Raw genomic sequence first — 22,138 nt, 5'->3', positions numbered from 1 at the left:
AGCCTTTTTTCATCGCTCATTTTCTAAACACTTCATTCGATGCGCCAGTGTGCAACGGTAAGAGAAATCAATGGGAACAGTGGATGTTCAGTGTACCTGCAAGACAAGTGGGATGTACCCACGACCAGGAGCACGGAGCAGGCTGCCACAGGGGAGTCCAAAGATGCTCCTGAGCTTTTTCTGCCATTCTGGTCCTGAGACCAAGCTGGGGAATGCTTCTGGATGAAACACTTGGAAATAAAACGTTTGTGAAGGAAGGGGGTTGCTTTCTGTTGTTCAGAAAACAGCACTTCATGTGTATTCTCACCGCAAACAGGATGGTATCAAAAAGCTACTTAGTAGGAGATATTTGATACCGCTATCACATCTTCCCCTCAATGGAAACTGCCTAATTTTAAATTGTGGCTAACTACCCACGTCACATGGGAGACATAAATTATAATTCAGAAATAATCACGAGTAGTAATCTCTTTACTATCGATTCCCCGTGTGGCCTCAAGCATGCTTTCCTCCATCCAGAGAGTGGAGGCATTAATGCTTTTCTATCTCGCACCGCAGATAATGTAAGTGCTTTCTGAATGTATGATGATGAATTTTATGGAAGCTGCGGAAAACGGGCGAATTTGGTCTCACTTAAAAGGATGTACAATATTGACCTTTGCGCCCAAGACCATTTTTCTACCCCGCGTGCTGGAGGTAAAGGCCAAGCGGAAAAAGTGTGACAGCGATCGGTAATTAGAAGGAATAAGAAGCGGAGAGGCAAATTCCAGTTTTAATCAACTTATTGCTGCAGGAATGCGTGTCCACCGCTCCGCCGGCGCCGCCCCAGGGGGGCCCCGCGTTCCCCCCTCAGAGCCCCGCTGAGGAGCGCGGCTCCCCCAGAGCCCCATTCCCTTGGCGCAGCGATGACAGCGGGCCGCGGGGAAACTTTCCGCGCTCAGGGCTCGGGAACGATCCCGCAGCAACGCCTGCGTACGGAGAAAGAAGTGCGGGATCCCCCAGCCCCGTGTGTGGAGCGGGAGAGAGAGAGGGGAAAGAGAGAGAGAACCCTGAGGGAGCGCAGGGGAGGGACAAAATGGCGCCGCGATTCAAACGCTGCGCGCTGCGTGCGGGCGGGAGGGGGCGATGGGGGGGGCGGCGTCCCGGCGGGGTTCACTGCGCCTGCGCCCGGAGTTGCAAGATGGCGGACAGTGCGGAACTAAAGGTAAAGCGCAGCTCCAATTCCCTCCGCGACGCCGCTCGGGGCCGCGCTCCTCTCAGCGCTGCGGGGCGAAGCGAGGCGCTGCGCGGTGACTCCGCGGGGCCGCCTTCATCTGACGGCTGAGGGACGGAGCGGGGCGGGCGGCGGAGCGGAGCTCTCCCCGCCGGGCAGTGCCCCCCCAGGCTTGGGGAGCAGCCCGGGGGGGAGGGGGGGGCAGCGGTCGAGCCGCCCTGAGATCTCCGGGGCGGGTACGGAGCGCTCCGCTCGGGGCCGGGGGCCGAGCCCGATGGCACGGCTCCGTCCGGGGCTGACAGGCGGCCGGGCCCCCCCCGCTCGGCCACGGGGGCCGTTAGGAGGCGTTGGCAGCCCCCCCACGCAGCCCTCCCCCGGCCCTCCCGTCCGTCAGCGAAGTTATTTCTCCTTTAACTCCTCGGGGGTGGGGAGCGAGCCGGGCTGCGGTGCGGTGCTGAGCTGAGGCCCAGCGGGATGAGGCCGTCGGGGGGTGGGGGGTGTCAGGGAGTTCATGCTGAGAAATTAAAGCAAAAACCGACGGAACTTTGCGATCGTTTCGCGTTGGCGAGCTGGGGGTGTGTGGCAGCGAGCTGGAAAGTTTGAGAGTTTGGCTGCGGCTGTCACAGGGCTCTTAGCAGGAGGGCTTCGCTTCCCCGCTCTGCACTTCACATCACGAGAGCCGTACGCATCAGAAGTGCGTCGAATATGACAGAAACTTGAGATTTACAGAGCGTGACCGGGGAAACTTGTCTTCCCGAGGAGCCCTCTGCTTTCTGCACGCAGCTTTCCCGTGCTTTCATTTTCAGGGGCTGGCAGTGCAGGCGCTGTGTATGTGCCCCGAAGTCTGGGCTCTGTGCCTGCCAGACCCCCATTCCCTTCAGTTCCCCTCCTGTCGTTTGTTTTTAAGCTGCCTTGCTTGAGCTGTGTTGCCCTCAAGATTTTTTTCCCCCCAAGTTATCCTTCCACGTAACGAGCTAAAGCATTGAGGTTTGATTCCAGTGTTAAACTTCTGTTAATCTCTGCATGGCGAATGTGTACAGGTACCTGGCTCTGCAGCTTTTGGAGCTGGGCTGGGTGCACGTGGTGATGCCTTTATTAGCATCTGATTTGAGTGCAATGAGGGAATGAAGTTTTTACTCTGTGTGTTGAGCTGGCAGGGTGGTGGTCCAGAGACAGCACTAAAAGGCACATTTTCCCTATGAAAAGTGATGATGTATTGATCTTGAGAGCTTTGAGATCTGCCTGCTGAACGCCCTGTCCTGGTGTCTGCAGCGTTACAGCCACAGCTCGTGCAGAAGTGTATTTGTGCCCACGTGTCATCCCTGACTTCTTCATCGATCTCTGTCTGAATGCTGCTTCTTGAGTACCAGTGCTGAGAAATTATGATTTATTTTTTTTTCTTTAAAGTACTGTTGCTACCTCAGGGACCTGAAGGGTAAATGTCAGTCTGACCGGTTTATTTTCAATTTCACTTCTCGGCTCGGGATATTTAGTGGTACTTGCAGGCTGGGACCGTAGGATGGAAACTGTGCGGTCTGTGAGAAGTTGGCTGGTTTTGGTGGCTGCGAGGGCTTGGCAGTTTATGGAAGAAAAAACCCGGTAGCTTCATATATTCATGCTTTGAAGACTTCAGCATGGAGGGGCTTGACTGCATATTTTTTTTTCCTCTACAACATACGAGAAAAAAAAAAAGAGGTGGGTGGGTGCCGCCCTCTGGGAGGGAGAGGAAAACATGGAAGCATGGAAGTTCTGCTCGGGGTCATGTCTATCATGTTCTGGGTTTTCCAGGAGCAGGCCGGCTCTGTTATTGGGTATTGGGTAAGGTGAGTGATCCTTGAAAAAAGGAGGCTAACAGAAAGCTGCTCTGTCAGGTTTTGGTGCAGGGAACGTTTTCGTGCAGGTGTACATCCCCAGAAAGCAAGCTGTTATGTTTGCTCTTTTTGTAAAGTTTAAAGGAAACTAAGGGGAGGGTTTGTGATCGAAACTCTGCTATTTGAGGAATGAACGCAGACTTCTTTTTATTACTTTAATTTTCTTAGGTGAAATTTTTCCACGTTTCTCCTCTGATTAATTAGGAAGTGGCATTGATTTCAGATCTAGTGACCTTTAAAGCTAAAATCAAATGTAATAATTGGCAGTATCTGCCTTGCCCGTGCAGGGTGAAGTTTGTCAGAGTTTTTCTTTCTCTAAAACTTTCTTGCCTTCCTGTGCAAAGAACCACGGGGTGACGTGTGGGTAATGTACACACATTTAAATTGGGGAATGTGATACAGCGTGGGATATTGCCAGATGCCCCAAGTAAAACAAAAGATCTCGCTTCCTTAAGAGAAACAGCGGTCATCTTGCTTGCTGTAATTTTTCACATAATGTTAAGTCATGAAATAACGTTTCCTGTGATGTATTTTCTTACCACGATCAAGAGCGTTTCAGTTTTGTGCCCCATTAGAGAATGTTTGTCCTATTGAAAGAAAAATAACCAGATAAGATCAAACCTACTTTGCAGATCGTAGCCTTGTAAGGTTACTGAATTCTTTGGTACTCTCCGAGTTCTGGATAAATTGAACCAATATGTTTTTATTTCTGCTGGTGAAACAAGGTAACTGGGAAGTCTGTTCTGCAGATTACCTCCCTAACTCTGGAGGTTGAGACATACGTGAATTTTCCCGATCTTAATTACTATTTCTGTATAATTGCATACAGACTGTAATTTATCTCAAGGTAAGCTATTTAAAGCTCTTTCTAATTGGAAGGAGTATACTTGAGTGATTAAATCTTTCCTTCAATATTTCTTACATCTCTTTAAATTGGTTATTAGACTGTTGTGATCTTTGCCTTCTACTCGAGGCTTTTGGAAATCATTACACAATTTGCAATAATCAATTCAATTATACATGGATCAAAGAATGAAAAAGAAAAGCTTATGTTCTAGTATTGTCATTCTTGATACTGTCCTAAGAAGCTGGTTTGGTAAGCACATGCTGGGAGGTTTTCTCCTTTGTTCTCTTTCCTTTTAAGAAAGTGCCTTTGGGGATTGAAGAGATCCCTGGTGTGTTTCTTGTTAGACACAATTTATACCATTATAAAAAAAAAAGTGAGCCAAGAGTTTGAATGAAAATTCATAATAGCATTTCCACACAGCGTTGATGAAAACGAGCCATTTAAGAGCACGCAGTGGGGAAATACCCCTCCCCTAAATACGGGGAAGTGGAATTTTGGGGGGGGGAGGCTGGCAGCAGGGCTTTCAGGTGGTGCTGCTATCAGTGACAAATGGATCTCTGGTGTGGAAATGCGGTTGTTAAGTTGCGTTGTCGATGCTAATAAGCATAAGCTACCTATTTTGGTATTCAATTAGAATTTTACTCTTCTGTATTATGAGCTATTTTTGCTTAATCCTTTTATAAGTTGCTGGGGTTGCGTGTTTCTGTGATTAAAGGCAATATAATCCACTTTTCATTGTGAAGTGAGTCCTGGATTACGTTGTTTTCATGCCAGTAATTTGGTGCGTGTCAGTATCGCTATATTTTTATCTGTACTGTGGTCTAGGTATCACTTCTCAGGCTTTTCTCTGCAGCATTGGCGTTGCAGATATCAGATGGATAAAATTGGCAGCTGAGCATCACTGTTGAGCTGTCAAAATCCCAATCCGTAACACTTCTTTATTGCCGATAAGGACAGATTGCTTGTTGTGTACACGTAAATACAGTGTCAGCACATTTCCAGTAAAAACCCCTCCCAGACGCCAGGGGCCATCCTGGAAGTGTTTGTGGGCTGTGCAGATGAAGTTTGTATTTATTGCCGCTTGTGAGAAGGGGGAGAGGATAACCGCCGGCTGCTCCAAATATCTCTGTTTTGGTTACAGGGAGATTTAGCAATCACAGTTAAAAAGCTTAGATGGGAAGAGATGGGCGGGGGCAGGAGCACCTAATGTAGCCGTGTTCTCCAGGAGCAAGAGGCGAGTGTCAGCTGCGTAGGGGAGTGCTCAGGGAATGCTGACGGGAATGGCAATGGATCAGGTGCACGAGGGATACTTAAAAGCATCCCTTGGAGCTGGATTGGGGCAGTTAAGATTTCTTCAGATAGAAGTTATTTATGGGGATGGAGATGACGGATACGGTTTATAGTCTGACCTGTGCTTATGCAGAGCGCGGAGATAAGTGTGGACTTGTCACTAATGTGTTTGGCATGACGGGTTTTATTTCCTGTAATCTGTTCTTGTGGAAGTCAACATCTGATCATTTTTCTCTTTAGCGCTGTTACAGTGGAAAACAAAACAGAACTTGTAAACACTTGAGGCTCGAGTGCTGCCTGTAATTGTTCAGAGATACCCCAGCTCTCTCCATGGCTGCCGGCACCTTGCTGCTGTGCAGCCCTGGAGCAGCACTCGTAACCTTGTGCTGGTGGGAGCTGAGCCCCAGGGCTGTGGGTTCCATTGGCAGAGGGATCTCATCTAAAACAGCTGAAGTTGGGGTAACTGTGCCTGCCTTGCTGTGACTCAGTGTTTTCAACAGGTAGCCTATGGACTTCTGTATTACCTGTTGTCCCAGAGGTTTGTGGCTGGGAAATGGATGGACTGCTTGCAGCTTTTCTCTTACGGGGTGATACTGGTGTTTGGCACTGTGGCCCCTTTCTGCCTGCGACGTTGAGTTGTCTCAGCATTGACTGTTTACTTTTGCTGCTGCACTTCCACTTGACAAAATTCTGCTCGGATGTGAGATGCTACAGGTGCTCCTTTCTTTCTGGTCGGAGACCCTGCTTTATGGCCCTCCATAAAAATAAAATCTTAAGAAAGCCAGGAGTGAAGAATGCAAACACGGTTCTGCGTTTAAAAAAGCTGACGACACGTCCCGTGTGCGTTCTGCAGTTAGCTCATGCTGTCCTTGGGGAGCAGGAACTTCACCTCTGGGTAGCAGAGAAAGGAGAAAAGTTTGTTCTGTTCTTAGGGGGAGTGAAAAAGGAAATCATTGTTTGGGTGACGGCTGGGACACGTGCTTGGCAGTTTTGGAGTCCTCTCAGTCAAGCTCAGGTACTGCTTGTCCTGTTGCTGTGTCACCATTCCAGCTCTTTGTAAGCTAGTACGTGCTTGGAGTGTTGGGCTTTTTGAAATGAGAGTAATTGGGTTTTACGATGCAAAAATTGCAAGTAGGACCTTCAATGGTAGTCTGTTCATGAAATTAAATGCATTTCTTAAGAGCAGATTCTTTTGCTAGTAAAAATGGTGGGGGGTGCAAGGAGAAGAAAGGACCTCTAGTAGCTTACAGAAGGGTGTTTATTTCTGTAACTTAACTCAGCGCTGTCAAAGCTATTTTGAACAGCTGTAAGTCATTGCCAAAAACATGGCCGTTTTGGAGTAAATGAGAAACTTTGGGGCTACAACAAAAAGTCAAGGATCTTAAACCTTTGCAAATGAGAATATGTGGAGTTAGGGATGCATGGGATGGGACGTACCGCCTTAGCCAGCTTTATTCTAGTCTTGCAGAATGTTCCATAGCAGGCAATGCTGTGCTGCTGTTCTGTGTGCTGTGGTTCACGGCTTTCTGTTGTCATTTCTCTTCTTCCTTTGCTGATGCTCCCATGTCTGATTTAGGAATTTCTCAGCTCTTTGCTTAATCTTAGTCTCCCGCTGGTATTGGAGGTGCTGCATCCCTGCTCTTGTGTTAGCATGTGCTGAAGGGATGCCAGAGCACTGTAGACAAGCGCTGTATCCCAAAGTTAAAGGAGAATGGGAGCAAGCAGCAGGCGAGTGTTACAGGGCTTGTCGAGAATGAAAGAAGTGGAAAGCTAGTATGTGACTACCCAGGGGTCAATCTAAGCTTGACCTTTATAGGAAACAATATATGAGAGGCTTATACAGGAAGGGACATGATAAGTAATGGAAAAGGAGCATCTTAAAGCCATTGCTTAATGCAAATAGAGCATGAAGCTGTGTGAATAGGCTAGAGTTTGCTTAGCATGCAGAGATGGTGTTACTCATTTATGCGCATCACTGAAGATTGCTCTGTAGTGAAGTTCCCTGGTTTTGTTTAGGAAATGGTAATGAGCTTCCTGGATGTATGCTATTAGCCATGTATGAGTTCTGCTTCCACCTGAGCTGCACAGGCTGCAGGCAGCGCTTCAGTTGCCAGATTCCATCCTAGAGGTCTGTTTTAACAGCAAGACAGATTAAGAAGAGGTGAGTTTTAGTCTTTACCCTGCTTTGGGGCCGATGCACAACCAGCTGCTTTTCCAGAGCAGTAAGCTGTGAAGCAGCTCTTTATCTCTGTAGATGTTTCCTTCACCGTGTTTTACATGTTTATGGTATATACAAAGAGGCTCTTTCCCAGTTTCCAGCCTGGGTCTGATCTGTCTTGCTAAATTCATCAAGCTGAGAGTTCAGAAGGGCTCTCCTGTTAGCTTTTCTAAGTATTGCTTTCAGTTTGACACTTACTTGCCTCCTTGATCCCGACCACAGATTGTACGGTGCTTCGGGTTGAGTGGCCATGAGAAGTCCCCAGTCCATCTCCTGCTCACGGTGGGTTCAGCTGCGAGGTCAGAGCAGGTTAGGCAGTGCTTTATCCGGTCTAGCCTTTAAACCCTTGGAGATGGAGACTGTGTAACCTCTGTGGGCGATCTCTCTCACTGCTTAGCTGTCCTGTGGTGGAAACGGGTTTTTGTTTGTTTTCTGTACCTAGTCCTAACCTTTTGTTTCAGTTTGTGCTCTCTGTCTTGCACCCTGCTGTGAACCCCTTTGAAGAGCCTGGACCTGTCCTCTTGTGCGTGCTGGATGGGGAGTGGAAATGTAGGAACAAATCATTACCAGCTTCAGAAACGTGCACCGCTGAACGCTGAGACCATCCTGATGCTTCTGGGAAAGATGAGAGTTGCTTCAGAGAGCTGGACTTCAAAAGTGGCCAGTCTTCTGTTGGAGGTGGCGGCAGGTGGCCGGCAGGAGCTGGGCATCTCTTCGCCAGCAGGCTCGGGAAGGCTCTTGTCTATTCTGAAAGCTGCTACGTGAAGCTTCCCTGCTCTTTCCTCCAAACCCACTCCAATTAAATATACGGTTATTAAGCAGGCTGAAAGCTGAGCACCTTCTCCTTACTGCTCCCTCACTTTCATAAGGTGCATCCCTTGTGGTTGTAACCCATATGTGCAGACACACAGTGAGTGCTCTCAGAGTCTGTGCTGGGCTAGAGCTGAGTCACAATCTTCAGGCGAAGGTGACGACAGAGGGATGGTATTTGCAGGCAGGTACACCAGGGTTTGTGCTTAATAAGGCAGCTGTTCAGCTTTTCAACTGGAAACATCACCAGTTAGCAGGCAGAGTAGAACGTAGGATGGAAACAGCAGCAAACTTGGTTTTGCCTGGCAATTCAGCAGAGGTGCAGCTATTTATTTGTTTATTTTTAAACACCTAAGCAGAAGTCAAATCCGGTAGGGATAATACATCTGGTTCAGGTAGAGATCTGTAATATGAGCTGCGAAAGTGAGTTGTAAAAAAGTAGCGCGGATGGGAATGTTTTCTGGTATACTCATTCTTCGTGCTGTTTCTTGAGACTCCCTTGATAAAATGATCTCACTTCTGTGCAGATGTTGTATCTTGTTTCCCTGGTGCAAAATAAGGGCCTTTCAAAGAGTCCAAGTATTTGTGTAGATTTTCAGCTTATTGAAAATTCTGTGAGGGACGGCTGTGCTCGGGCTGTCTATGGAGTTGTTAGCACACCTATAAATACATCGCACCAAAATGAAAAATGGAGGAACTTCAGCAGTGCTACAGAAACAAAGCTGTTCTTTTCCTTAGGTTCCATGTTGATTTAGCAGTATCTCAGCAGGGAATCTGCTGAGGCCATTTGATGGCGGGGCTTCAAATTTTTTTAATCAAGTATCAGACAGTTGTCAGTTTGAATTACAAGTACTTCACATAATATTTTTCTGAAGGGAGTACACCCAGGTTTTCATACAGTTTGTAATCTTTGCCTTTACCTCTGCCGTTAGGATCTGACTCTTTCAGCTGAGAGGTAACATTTTTATGCGAGCTCTTGACAATGTCACCTGGAGTTCTGAGGAAACAGCTAAAAATAGAGATGTGCTCCAAACGTGAGTTAAAGAGTGCGAGACCGAGGGTACGGTTAGCTCAGTTTTGTTTCCTTCCAGCTTCCACAAGTGAATGCATAGGGAAGACCAGCAAGGGGGCAGATAGGAGAGATAAGTCCCACCTCCCTGCAGAGCTCTTGCAGCGTCTGGCTCTTTTCAGCTCAGCCCTCTCACCCTGCTGGGGCTGCAGGCTGGGTGAGCTGCAATGAGCCCTTCCAGGTGCTCACGCAGGTTGCTCCTGAGCATGCGTGTGCTGCTTCTGTTCCCAGCATTGTTGATGGCAATTTCTGTTGTTCTGCTGCTTTGCTGCACGGAGGCCCTTCTCATTTTGTTTGGAGTCTGGTTCTGTCCAGCTTTGTGCTCTGATTGCTCTTCTGTGTCGCTGAAGAGACTGAACAGCTGATCCCTGTCTGCTCTGCTCAAGCTGCATGTGGTTCTATGCTGTCGTGTCCATCCCTGCGTTCTCTGTTTTCAAGGCTGAAAAGTCTTAGCTTTTGCTAAATGACTTGTCATCCTTCTGTGACATTTGTGTATTTTTAAATTGAGACAACCAAAGCCATCTACTCTTCGATATCTGGGTGAACCAGGGATTAATACAGCAAATGATGGTTTATCATGTTCTCTACTTCTTTTTGAATAATCAATAACAATACCTTGTGTGTTTGACTGCAACTGAGCCGATAGTTCCACGTCCTGTTTATCGAGGGGCCAGAAGCTGCTCTGGGGGTGGGAAAGGCTGTTCAGAGCCCATTGCTGCCTGCACCCAGCTCGGTCCATCTGTCTCCATAGGCATCACGTTACGTTTACGTGCATTGAATTGCTCTGGCACTCAGTTTCTTGAGCTCTTTCAGAGTTTCCCCTGTGTGCCTTCATCCTTATGACCACATGATATTGTCAGCAACTTTGTCACAGCTGATCACTTTGTTTTCTAGGTCACTAACAAGCAGGTTGAGCTGCATGTGCCAGCGTGGGCCCCTGCAGAACTCCATGCATGACCTTCCTCTATTGTTTTAACTTGGACGGGATTGAAATAGAAGAACTTTGAATAGCAAACGAGGGATCTCTGACCCGTTTAAAAACAAAAAAGCTGTAAGAATACCTGGCTGTGTGCGTGGACTGGATTTTCAGAGTTTCTTTCAACCTGTGCTACACAGTTGTTTTTAAGCATAGGTAGGACTGAGGAGGTGCCCAGCTGTTTGAAGGGGAAGCAGAGATGTGTTGAAACTTGTTGCCTGTGTTCGGTTAATTAGAAAAGCTTTTTTTTTTTTTTTTTTTTTTTTTTTTGGAGGCAGCTTTGTTTTTCAGCCTACGTTCTCATAGCTTAGTGAAGGAAGTGAAGGACTTGAGCTCTGTGTTAGTGGATTAACTGCATTGGCTGCCTCTGGTTGTATTTTTTCCTGAAAGAGGGCTTTTGGTACCTGTGGGATACGGGCTGAGCCAGGTTGGGGAAATAATGCACAGCTTACAGCATCTTTACCTGGGAGGAAACTACTTGTTATCTAGTGAGCCTACCAGGAGACAGGAAGATGAAGACACTTCATCGTGAAGTGCTGGACTGAAACCCAGAAAATCCTGCTTTTGTCAGGAGATCCTAAATCTCTTTTTTATTTTTTTTTCCTTAATGCCTTTGGTCTGTGTATGTGAAAAGCGTCAAACAGAGTATAAATTCATGAGCAAGTGAGAGTCGTGCAGATGACATTAATGAGCTACAGAAGGCTTGTATATATGCAAATTCCTCTTGAGAGGGGATTTGGATGAGTGCTGTTAACGAGGGGGGCAGTGGTTCGGCCACCACAGATTAAATAAACGGGGCAGTGGCTGCAGCATTGCCCCCTGTGCTCCATGGGGAGCAAGGAGAGCTGTCTGCGGGCACTGCTGCCGAAAGGCAGAGCGCCTCTGTGCTCACTTGGTCAGGGTTTCCATGGAAGTTTGAACTGTGCTATCAAAGTTTTCTTAGGCAGCTCTTTTATGGAGAAAGCCAAGTTAAACGCAGTATCGTTTCTGGAGTTTACTTGCAGAGTTATAATGTATTTTAAATCATAGGTGGGGCTGAAAGTTGGCTTGTTTTTTAAAACAAAAAAAAAAGAAAAGCCAAAAAAAAAAAAAAAATCCACCTTCATTCCATCAGGCAGTTTGTTTCCATGCATGGCAGGGGGTTCTTGTGTGAATAGAATTCAATTAATCCAGCATTGTTTTGACTCTGAGAAGAATCCGGTGGCAGCGAAAGGCGCCGATGGCACGTGGCATGAAATGTCCCTTAGCACCGAGCAAGGTTCCTTGGTGTGTCTCCTTAGGCAAGCTTTGGAAGGAGTGTTTCTGTCTGTGCTGTATGTGGGCCAGGAAAATATTGCATAGAGGATGTATTCTTAGCTTTCTAACGCTGCAGAGTGTTTTGTCCTGGGATTAATCATTGCTAACTAATGCGTTCTTAAGCACTGCCTGCTTGTCTTTGAGCCTGCAGGTAACACAGTGCAGTTACTAGATGTAAAAATACGTTTGTCCATCATAGACAACACTGGAAGGGTTGGGAGAACAGAGCAGCCCGAAGTCTGAGGGGTGCAGCAGGAATGTGGTTTTAGGATCACTTTGTGGCAGCCTGGATACATCTCTGTGTGCTGCCACTGGCCAGTGTCATTGGAACTGATGTCTTTGTCTTCTTTTGAGTGCTGGAGAAAAGCAGGAAGGTCTGCTTCCTCTCCTTGTGGCCATTGGCAGCATGTTCACCCACTTTCGACATTGGTATTTTTTACCCAGGTACTGATTTCTCCTCTGCAGTAATAAATGACACTTTAAGATAGAGGTGTCTATCTTATAAATATAAATACATATTCCATGTCATGTTGTTGCGTGTTATAAATAATTCCATATTTGATGCACCTGTACAGTTAGGAATGCCTTAGATTTTAGAGTGCAGTTAAATAGTCAGACCTGTGGTCTGTATTCTACATTGTGCTGTGATGGTCAGTCAGTACGTCATCAGAGTTTGCTAAGCTGGCTTCTCTTGGCTTACCAGGTACCCACACGTGGTTCAGGCATGGCTTTCTTGTGGCACTTCATTGGTATGGTGTTTCTCTCTATCCTAGATCTTTTGTCTCAACAAAAAAAGGAGCTAGGATAGGTAGAAGTGGTTTTACTCAGCATCTTATTGATATAGTTTCATGCATAGCCCCGTGTGTTCCTGTGGTGAGCCTAAATAGTAATATTCCACTGAACTTTTCCCCAGTCCCCAATTAATGCCTTCTTCCCTTCACTCAGACGTGTTTGAAATCAACACTGTGTCAAAGTAGAGGTGAATTCACATTAATCTGTGCTCTGAGAACACTGATGTGCAAACTGGAGGCTTCCTGCTGTGTTGGTCTCTGCAGGTCTGGTGAGATGGTTCCTGTTGTGTGGTGCTTCTTACCTGGGGCTTGGAGGAGTGGTGATGCAAAAGGGAGGAAAAAACCAACCCCAAGCTACATGGATGGCAGTATGATTGCTTGATGGAATATTTGCTTTTCTGCTTATTGACACAGTGGGAACCTTTGCTCTCTCCCCCTCCCCATGCTTATTTCTGCCGTAACAATTAAGAACACTTGTTAGCAGCAATAAATCATTATTCTCGGTGGACCCCTATTATGAGGGAATAGGGTATTTGGCCAGCATTTTTCATAGGTATTTGTTGTGAGGAGATTTATTTCGTTTGGGTTCCGTTTCCCCTTTTGGCAATCATGATATTCTAATGATGAATCACAAGTGTTTCCCATCCGTGATGTTTCATCTGATCTCTTAATTTTCCTGTTCTTCTTCCTTCTATTCTTCTTTCCTTCAGCACTTCCTCCCTCTCCCCTTCTTCCTCTGGTTGGATTTATTGACTGTTGTTTTTATACTCCAATGGCTACAGATGAAAGCAGTACCAAATGCTTCCGTGCCCCCGGTGAGGCACTGGTGGTGCTGGTGTGTGCTTCACAGTGGCAGGGCTGGTGTGGCTGTGGCTTGGCCTCGCAGGTTCACAGCTGCTGCCCGTGGCTGTGTGTGGGTCCTGCAGCTCTTCCTTGGTGCAGGTCACGAAGCCTGGGAATGTGTTTTTCAGGTGGATCTTCCTGAGGAGGGCTGCTTGGAAGTCTAACAGAAGATGCCTTCTTAGCTTTTCTCTTTATTACTTTTTACGTTAATGAGATTCCAGTTACTCAATTTTCCTTCTCCGAGGGCATAACTGGTTACTTCCAAGGGAAGGGAGGATCAATTAGATACTGGCTTCTGCCTGCTGTTCCATAGTTTTCAAATTGTTACCCAAGTTTAATATGATCGTTAAGACTTCTTTGGATGACAGGATAAGTCAGTGATGACTCAGTCTGTATCTTGTGTTGCATCCTAGGAAAATGAGCACTGAGGAAAAAAGACCCAAACAGAACAGCAGCCTATTGGAGAATGTGTTGAGCATCTGTTTGTGTAATTTCATATCCCGAAGTGTTATATCAAGCGAGCTGAGTAGAAAAACTTCATTTATTTACAGTGGACAACTAACTCATCAGTACTTGGTGCTAATGTACAGCACGTGCAGGATAGAGCACTTTGCAGTTTTGTAATGTAAAGGAATAGAAAAGTGTGTTTTTCTTAAAAAAAAAAAAAAATAATATATATATCCTTGGGGGAAAGGAAAGCAGGCATGTATTATAGCATTAATTTGTTTGAATCAAGTGATGCTTAAGTTAGCTATCGCATGTGAGGAACCAACATCTGTTGATGCAGCAGAGACTTGAATAACTGCTGCAAGCAAACATCAGAACTGACAGTGAGAATGTAAGTCCTGGAATTGCTGTGCTTTGCTGCTCAGAGCTTCTCTAAGCTTCTTTTGGAAGCTGCCTCTCCATCCTTGCTGCAACGTGAGTGCATTCATTGAATTCCAGGTACATTCTTCTCCAGCTTCCCTTCTGGATTGACTTCCCAAAGCTAGTGTGCTTCAAGCAGATAGTTCAGATATTTAGAAACTAACCAGAGCTTAATTCTCTGGTGTTCAGCTGAAAAATGAAGGCTAACTGCTCTTGTTTAGCAGACTCCCTATCTCTATATCTCGAATTAGTCACACTGTTCATGTAACCATTGCTTTTGTGTTTTAATTGCAAATTTAAAAATGCATGTGTACTTTTTTTTAAATTGAAGATTGCTGGGCTTAGGAATGAATGATTGCCCAGTGTGGTTTCCAGAAGTTGTAATGTCTTGATCCTTTTGAAACTGCGAGATGATCTTTCAGACTCTTACTGAATGCTGTACAAGATATATTTTGATTTTTAGTGATGCAGACTTGTGGTGTAAGCAGCTAGAGACTGTAATGTGACATGGTGTGTTTAGCAGCTCTTGGGACAGCTGTGTTTGCAGCCCGTGTGGGCTCCACTGAAGTGTATGGCATAGGAATTCTCTCTTGTCTGCCAGCTGAAAGGCTTTAGTTAAGAACGCTGTTAACAAAAAGTAAATTTGTCTGGCAGTGACCCTCTCCCAAATAGCTGAAAGTAATTGTCTTCCTTTTTAGCCCTAGGTGTAAGCTGTTAGTCTTGAGGCACATTGTTTTGTATCCAGGGATGGTCTAAGCTGGTATTTCTGCAATTACTTGTCATGAAAATGATGCTAGTGCGTAGCTCTGTACGAGTAATTCCCCTCTGCGAGGATAAATACGCTGGGGACAATTAAGTCTGAGTGTGGCTGAAAAAACCCCTCAAGTCTCTAAGAACTGGAATGAAGATTAGTACTGTCAGCAACCTTATTTAATAGCAGAAGTCCTAATATAGCTCACCTAGTGGGTGCTGTCTCTCAAGAGCAATAAAACTTTTCTTATGGATTAAGATAAAAACGTGAGTGACTTGAAATCGAACCCAGCACAGACATGATGGAGGGCTGCGCCTCTCCGGCAGATCTCCGCTTCGCTGCACCAACAGGTTGCTGCCTTTGCTCCACTGGGAGAGATTGGTGCAAAATACAAACAGCCCCAAACTCCAAAGTCAAAGGAAAAAAACAAACAAACAACCACCAAACAACAAAACAGAAGAGAACTTTTAGTATGAGAGTATTACAGTAAAAATTGTCTGCTTGGGTTGCTTGTTGTTACTGGCAGCCAGGAGGCTACAGCAGAGGAGGTGGTTGGTCTGTTTTCTCAGGTGCCAAGCGATAGGATGTGAGGAAATGGTTTCAGGTTGCACCAAGGGAGGTTCAGATTGGATTTCAGGAAGAATTCCCTCCTAGGGAGGTGGGCAGGCAGTGACGTGGGCTGCCTGGCACTGGTGGAGTCCTCACCCTGTAGGCTTTTGGGAGATGTGCACTTGGGGATGGCACTCAGTGGGGCGAGTTGGTGGTTGGGCTTGGCCACGTGGAGCATCCTTCCAACCTGGGTGATTCTAATGGGGTTCTTTGCACTGCTGCTTCTGTGGAGTTTGGGGCAGAGCTGAGCGGTTTGGGCATACTCAGCTGTCACGTGAGGACAGCAGGAAATTGCAGGACCTACTGGCCAGAGTCATAGAATCATAGAAACCTCAGAGTTGGAAGGGATCTCTGAAGGCCGTCTAGTCCAACTCTCCCACAGTGAACAGGAACATTCACAGCTCGATCAGGTTGCCCCAGGGCTGATCCAGCCTCACCTTGAAAGTCTCTCAGAAGCTCTTGCAGAGCAGAGTTCCACGCTTTTCAGTGCCAGAGAGGGTTCCTGCTCTTGGAAGGTGCTTGCAGCTGAGGTGGGTTCTTTCAAGGGCTGGAATGTTTATGTTGAAGATGCTCAGCCGTAACATTAGTAGCAAGGAAGCACATTGTTTGTTAGCTCACTGAAATAAGAAACACAGGGTGACTTCAGCTTGGCCGTGTGCTTTCTTTGCTAGCATGGGAGCTAGTGAAAATCATAAATGCAGAGTCTGACCTTAAGCCCACAGCCGCAGAGATGCTAACAGTAGGTCAACCCAGGCTGCTTCTGGCGTTTGCAGCCGATGTCATTTTGATGCATTTTTTTGTGGATCAGAACCATTTTTAATGCCAGGGAGGTGAACGTGTAGTTCTGGTCATACGGCTGTAAAATGTTCTTTATCAGCATGGATAAACTGGTCAAACAGAGTACCTTGTAAGCCAAAGAAACCCAATCTCCTTGTGCGTGCAGCGAAAGGCAAATAACACTGTACCTGCCATTGGTTTGTACCTATTCTTTTAGAGCTGCCCTGCTTGCCTAAACATTGTATGTATCACACTGGGAGACAGCTGAGTTTCTCATTATGAAAACCAATTGCCTCCTTAAAGGTTGCAGTGTGTTGCATATTTATGACCGTTCTTCTGTGCTTTTGCCTCCCTTCCCTTTTGAATTACTGTGACTTCAACCCTTTAGTATTTTGGTTGCATTAGACAAATGCAGGAAGTTACAGCCTGTCGTGGAGGCCTCAGCTCCCATGAATTGGCTGTTTCACTCCCTCCTGTAGGTTTTCGGTAGGCTGGTTTCATTTTATACAGTTGAGCCCTTTTAGTTTCCTCCTGTAAGTCTTGCAAATAGAATTTAGGACCCAGGAATGTGCCTTCGTAGAGGTAAAAGTATTCCCATCTTTTATGATCCGTCACTTTCACAAATCGTAGATGTGTGGAAGCCCAAGAGCTCCGTCTGTGCGGAGGGCTTGTGTAGCTCTTTCTTCTCAAGAAGATTTATATCGGGTTAACCAGGCCGCTTGTAGCATGCAGGAACTCTCCTGTATTTTTACAGCTGGATGTCGGAGGCATACTGAGATTAATTCCAAGACCATTTCCATACTAATCTAATGCTTCCTAGTTGCTTTTATTCAGGGAAAAAGAATCGGAATCTTGTTTCTTCTTTTACTTCTCTCATTGTCAGACTAGGGTGAGGCGTTCAATTTTCCTTTTTTCCCCCCTTCAGCGTTCATGTTGATGATTAGGGAGCTGAGGAGGACCTGTTGCATAGCTCTAGGCACGCCGTGTGGTATGGTACCCAGCCAAATGCTGCCTGTTGTCCTGGCAGATCTCTTGGATGTGTTTTGGAGCTTGTTCACAGCTTCAAGTTATCACAGGCATCCGGAAATAACTTGTTAAATTCTCCAGATTGATGCTGGGGCTGATTATTGGAGCAGTAACCCTCTGTAGAAGGCATTATCTGCTTGTTGGGTGCTGCTGCTGAGGGTGGTTGGGCACTGCTTTGTAGGCAGCATCTTCTGACTGCTGTTTGTCACTAGTTTTCAGTACTATCTACTGTGCTTCCCTGTTGATGCTTTCCTGTTAATTTAATTAAAAGAAAGAAAAAAAAACTAGCTTACTGATGCTTGCTTTTACCTCCCAGGTCAAGGTGTCTTTCCTTCCAGAGAAGTCCTTCCCCCAAAGAAGCAGAGGAGGGAGCAGAAAGTGAAGATTCTATAAAGACTTCTTTGCTGCTTTCTTTCGAACAGAAGTAGCAGTAAAGGGCACTTAATGTTGATGGCTCTGTACGCATTTGTTCCCTAGAAGTTAAGGTTCCTGGGAAAGTGGCTGTTCTGCCTAAATAGCGTTGTGAAACAAAAATTTTGTGTCATAGGTGCACTTCTCCAAAGTGGCCTGTTTGCTGATGGGGGCGTTGGACTGGCTCAGGAGCTGCGGGGCACACACTGACACTGCAGTGTGCACTGAGCACACTTGTTGTTTTGTGTTTCGTAGCCCTACGGTGGATGTCTTGGGTTTTGAAAAGAGAAAAGTGTTCCTGTTAGCCTGAGACGTGTCCAGATGTTTTGGATGGGTAACTTGAACGGTTTTCGTATCTGATATGTAGGTACAACCTTCAAAAATGCAGCAGCTCTTAAAACAGAGCTGTAGGTAGAACATCCTTTGTAATAAGTAGATGCAGGAAGGAAGTCAGTGGGTGCCTTAGGGCGATGCCCATGGATTGCTTCAGCGTCCTTAAGCTGTTGATTATTTTTTTTTTCAGATCGTACTGGTTACCTGAAGTAGGTGTGGGAAGGATACATCCCTGTGCTTCCTCAGCCAGCAGCAGGGGTGCAGTGGGAGCAGGATCGAATGGCTGCGTGCCTGCCATCTGGCTGCCAGTGCCGTGGCCCAGATTTGGAAACAAGCAGCTGGGAGGTGGGAAAGCAGTGGCTTCATGCAGTGCTTCTGCGGGCCTCCTGCCCGACATGTGCAGTTGGGTGACCTGTGGTGAGGCAGGGAAGTGGCACCCAAGGCCTGGGGGAGGGCGCATGGGTGGCGGAGTGCATGCTGCCAGGCAGGCAGCCCTCGTGACTCACAGCTTCCGTGCAGGAGCACGTGCTTGTGTTGTGCTGTTGAGCAGGAAATGTCAGATGGGTGTTCATAGATTAGAGTTACCTTCGGAGCTCTATCGAGGGCTACAGCAAGTCAAAACTGAGATAAGTTGTGGTTCTGTAGAGCTGGCTTTCACACTTGAAACAATTTTTCTGCTGTCCTCCCTCCTTGGACTTTAGTTGTTACCTTAGTATGACAGGTACCAAAATGCACAGTAGCATCAGAGACCCCATTGGTTTGATAGCAGGGTTCATCATGCATGGAACCAGCTTGTGGCCACATTGCTGCCTCGCACCGCAGTTCCGCAGCGGGTGAGCAGCTAAATTAAACAGCACCCGCTTCTGTGCACTAGCGTGAAGTTGGGAGGAATGTGCATTTACCTGTACTCTAGGCTGTAACACCAGGTTACCTATAATTGCAGTTTGCAAACTAGTCTTCAGTCTTTGATATCTGTGTTTAACTTGAACCAACCTCGATTTTTATTTATATTTTTACCTTCTACTTGTTTCTGCATTAGGAAGAACTGAACAAGCACTTTATATTGATAAACAGCCAGAAGTAGGGGCAGCTCTCTGCTACAAACTGCTAGTGCCATTTCTTCATTGGCTATTTCCAGTTGGTGCATCTGCTAGTGCTCTTAATATTGCAAACAGTGTTTTTCGTGTTCTTCTTTTTAAGGAATGTTTCAGGGTGGGGAAAACATGAGGAATTTTATTTGTTTTGGTTCAAGAGTCTGGCTGCACGATGGGCCCTGCTGTCTGTGTGCTTATTTCAAACTTCTCCATAAGTTGAGAGATGGACAGCATCCAAAATTTAGCAGGAGTTTCTCATTTAGCTCAATTATTTCTTATTCCTCTGCATTTTTTTGCAAGCTGGGCCTGCGAGTTTCTAGCAGTACAAGAACAGAGTGACACTGAGACTGCTGCTGAGGAAGTGGTGTTTATAAATGGTGATGGTCACAGGCAGAGCCCTTCAGCTGTAACTCCTCATTCTGTTGGAGAAATGTTTGTTGAGCATTACAGTGTTCTTTTGCGTGTTTCAGATCTGTTTGTTTCGCTTTCCTTTCAGCTGTCAGTGCCTCAGAGTGTAACTGAAATGCCTAGTTCTGCCAAGGCACCCCTGTTCTTCCTATGGAAGATCCAACTAGCTGGTGGTAGCGGTGGGTTTTAGGCATTTTGCTTTCATGAAATTCTTGCAAATGCAGAATTCTGCAGGAATATCACTTCATTTTGTGTCATGGGCTGTGTTATGGTGAGTAAGCCACTGACAAGCACTGAAAGACGTTCTGAAATAGGATGCAGACTTGTGAGTTGGCTTTCTGGCTGCTGATTGACATGGGGAAGCACTTGGTGTGCACAGGGGATTGCTGGTTGCTCTGCTTTGCATAGTGTGTTTCTCGGTTCCTGGGGAAGTGAAACGGTTTACAAGTCCTACTGGTTTGATTCGTTAACTATTGGGGGGACAGTGAAAAACTGCTTCAATAAAGATGCAATTGAATAGAAGGCACAGTGGGCTCCGTGAACCAAAACAGAACGTGCAGCTCTGATGAGAGAACAGATTGAGGATAAGTGAGGAAATTGAAGCCCAAGGAGTTTCCTTTAACTCAGTAATGATCATGTGGGGTTAGGCAACTCGAATTATAATTACCTCTTTCTATTTCTTTAAGCATCAGTCATTTCTCTCCTTTCCTTTGAACCTGCGTGGAATAGTTAAGCTGCATGGCGAAAGTGAGAGAGGGACTTAAAAGTGAAGTAGGGCCCTGGAGTGAAGTGCTGACACAGCTTTCAAGTGCAAGTAGTGGAGACTTGGATATTGGCAGTGTGTGACTTCTGGTTCCTCTAGCTGCAAGTCAGAAGAATTGTTAACGTTATAGATGTTAGCAGAACACTGATTAGAAAATAGTTATGCATCCCAGTGTTATTTCTCGTACTGACAAGCTGTCCTTGTCTCAGTTTTTCCCCAGTGTTGCTATCCTGAATTGCCTGTGGCAAGTGGAAATCCCTTTAAAAATTGCTCGTTACAGACTCTCTAAGTAGATGCACCTATCTTGTCCTGTTCTCATTATATTTCAGTTCAGTAATGGAAGAATAGCAACGGTCGTGTGCCTTCAAGAATGTTCTGCTTAACAAGATTAAGCTACATTCTAATGTTAGTGCTTGAGATGATGAAACTTGAATACTAATTTTTTGTTTTGTTTCTTTCAAGCAAATGGTTATGAGCCTTAGAGTTTCTGAGCTGCAAGTACTTCTGGGCTACGCAGGGAGGAACAAGCACGGACGGAAACACGAACTTCTCACGAAAGCACTGCATTTGTTAAAGGCTGGCTGCAGTCCTGCTGTACAAATGAAAATCAAAGAACTCTATAGGCGAAGGTTCCCCCAGAAAATCATGACACCTGCAGACTTATCTCTCTCCAGCGTACACTCAAGCTCCATGCCAGCAGCCTTGTCTCCATCTACCATTCCACAGCTCAGTTACGATGGCCACCCCGCCACGTCACCATTGCTCCCCGTTTCGCTTCTGGGACCTAAACATGAACTGGAACTCCCCCACCTCACATCTGCGCTCCACCCTGTCCATCCCGACATCAAACTTCAGAAGTTACCTTTTTACGACTTGTTGGATGAGCTGATAAAACCTACCAGCCTAGGTAAGCTTGCGTTGTGATATGTTTGTGTTAATGTTTGTGACTGTGGTAGTGTTAGAAGATGGACTTTTTAATAGATGGATGAATTAAGCTGCTAATGCAGCAACTGGTTAAATATTGCATCACAGCAGTGTTTAGAGAATTGCTATTTTTGGTAACTTTGGGAACAGATTGTTCTATGCAGAGAGACATCTTACGTAATGCTCATTAGTTGCTTTAGCCGAGCCATTAAATATGGTTCAAAGTTCCGTTATGTTTAAGGGGTGAGTTTGAAAAGAAACAATTGAACCTTAGGAAAAGGAACTTTAAAAAAGCAAACAAACTCCACAACTGTTTAACTTTAAAAAAACAAAAAACACACACAGAAAAATCCCTCAAAACATAGAGCTTAATGATTAAAAAAAAATATATAAAGTACTCCAACAACCTTGAGTAAGGCCCACAAAGGTCTTCTCATCTGTGCTGGGAAGGAATGCTGTGCTGTTTGCCATGATCCCTTATGGACTGAACATCCGAGTTTGGGATGACTTGTGGTTCTTCAGCTGTTGTGGCTTCTTTTCTTTAACAGTTTTTGTACCAAGGTATAAATCTCTTGGATAGCTGCTGAGCACCAGATGATGCTTACAGAGCGTTATGTAACAACGTGGGTTTTTTCTGGCTCTGACTCCACCTTGCATTTGTGAGCACGGCAACTTTTAATACGACTTCAATGCAATAGTCCTGTTGATTCCTGGAGAGGCTGCTTGTATGTTGGAACCTTCTGCCGTCTTGAAATCCTGGTGAAGACTCACAGCGAGAAGAGTTGGCAGGAGGGGGAGATGGGAGGGAGAGATCTGGGAGGTGGTGGGGCGTGAAAAGATTGTCCTTTGCAAAAGAGATTCCTTGTAAGCAGAAGTGAGCAGGTAGTTTATGCTTGTAGCCTGCGCTGCCGCAGGGCTGACAGGAGTCTGCTGTGTGAGCGAGTGTGGTTG

The 22,138-nt window shown here is 46.0% G+C and overlaps 1 protein-coding gene across 1 annotated transcript in view; it reads left to right on the top strand.

Moving 5' to 3' along the window:
- Nucleotides 1–1,075: 1,075 nt before the first annotated feature.
- PIAS1 (protein inhibitor of activated STAT 1) overlaps nt 1,076–22,138 on the top strand; it is a gene marked incomplete at both ends in the record, with an annotated part of 48,266 nt that continues 27,203 nt past the window's right edge. Inside the window, 2 exons of the mRNA XM_079540681.1 lie at nt 1,076–1,204; nt 20,726–21,170. Of these exons, the coding sequence (XP_079396807.1) occupies nt 1,076–1,204; nt 20,726–21,170 (574 nt within the window). The remainder of the gene's footprint in view (nt 1,205–20,725; nt 21,171–22,138) is intronic.

The sequence above is a fragment of the Tetrao urogallus genome (assembly GCF_951394365.1).
Source record: "Tetrao urogallus genome assembly, chromosome: 11".
NCBI classification, from domain to species: Eukaryota; Metazoa; Chordata; class Aves; order Galliformes; family Phasianidae; genus Tetrao; species Tetrao urogallus.
This window is presented reverse-complemented; position numbering and strand designations above follow the sequence as displayed.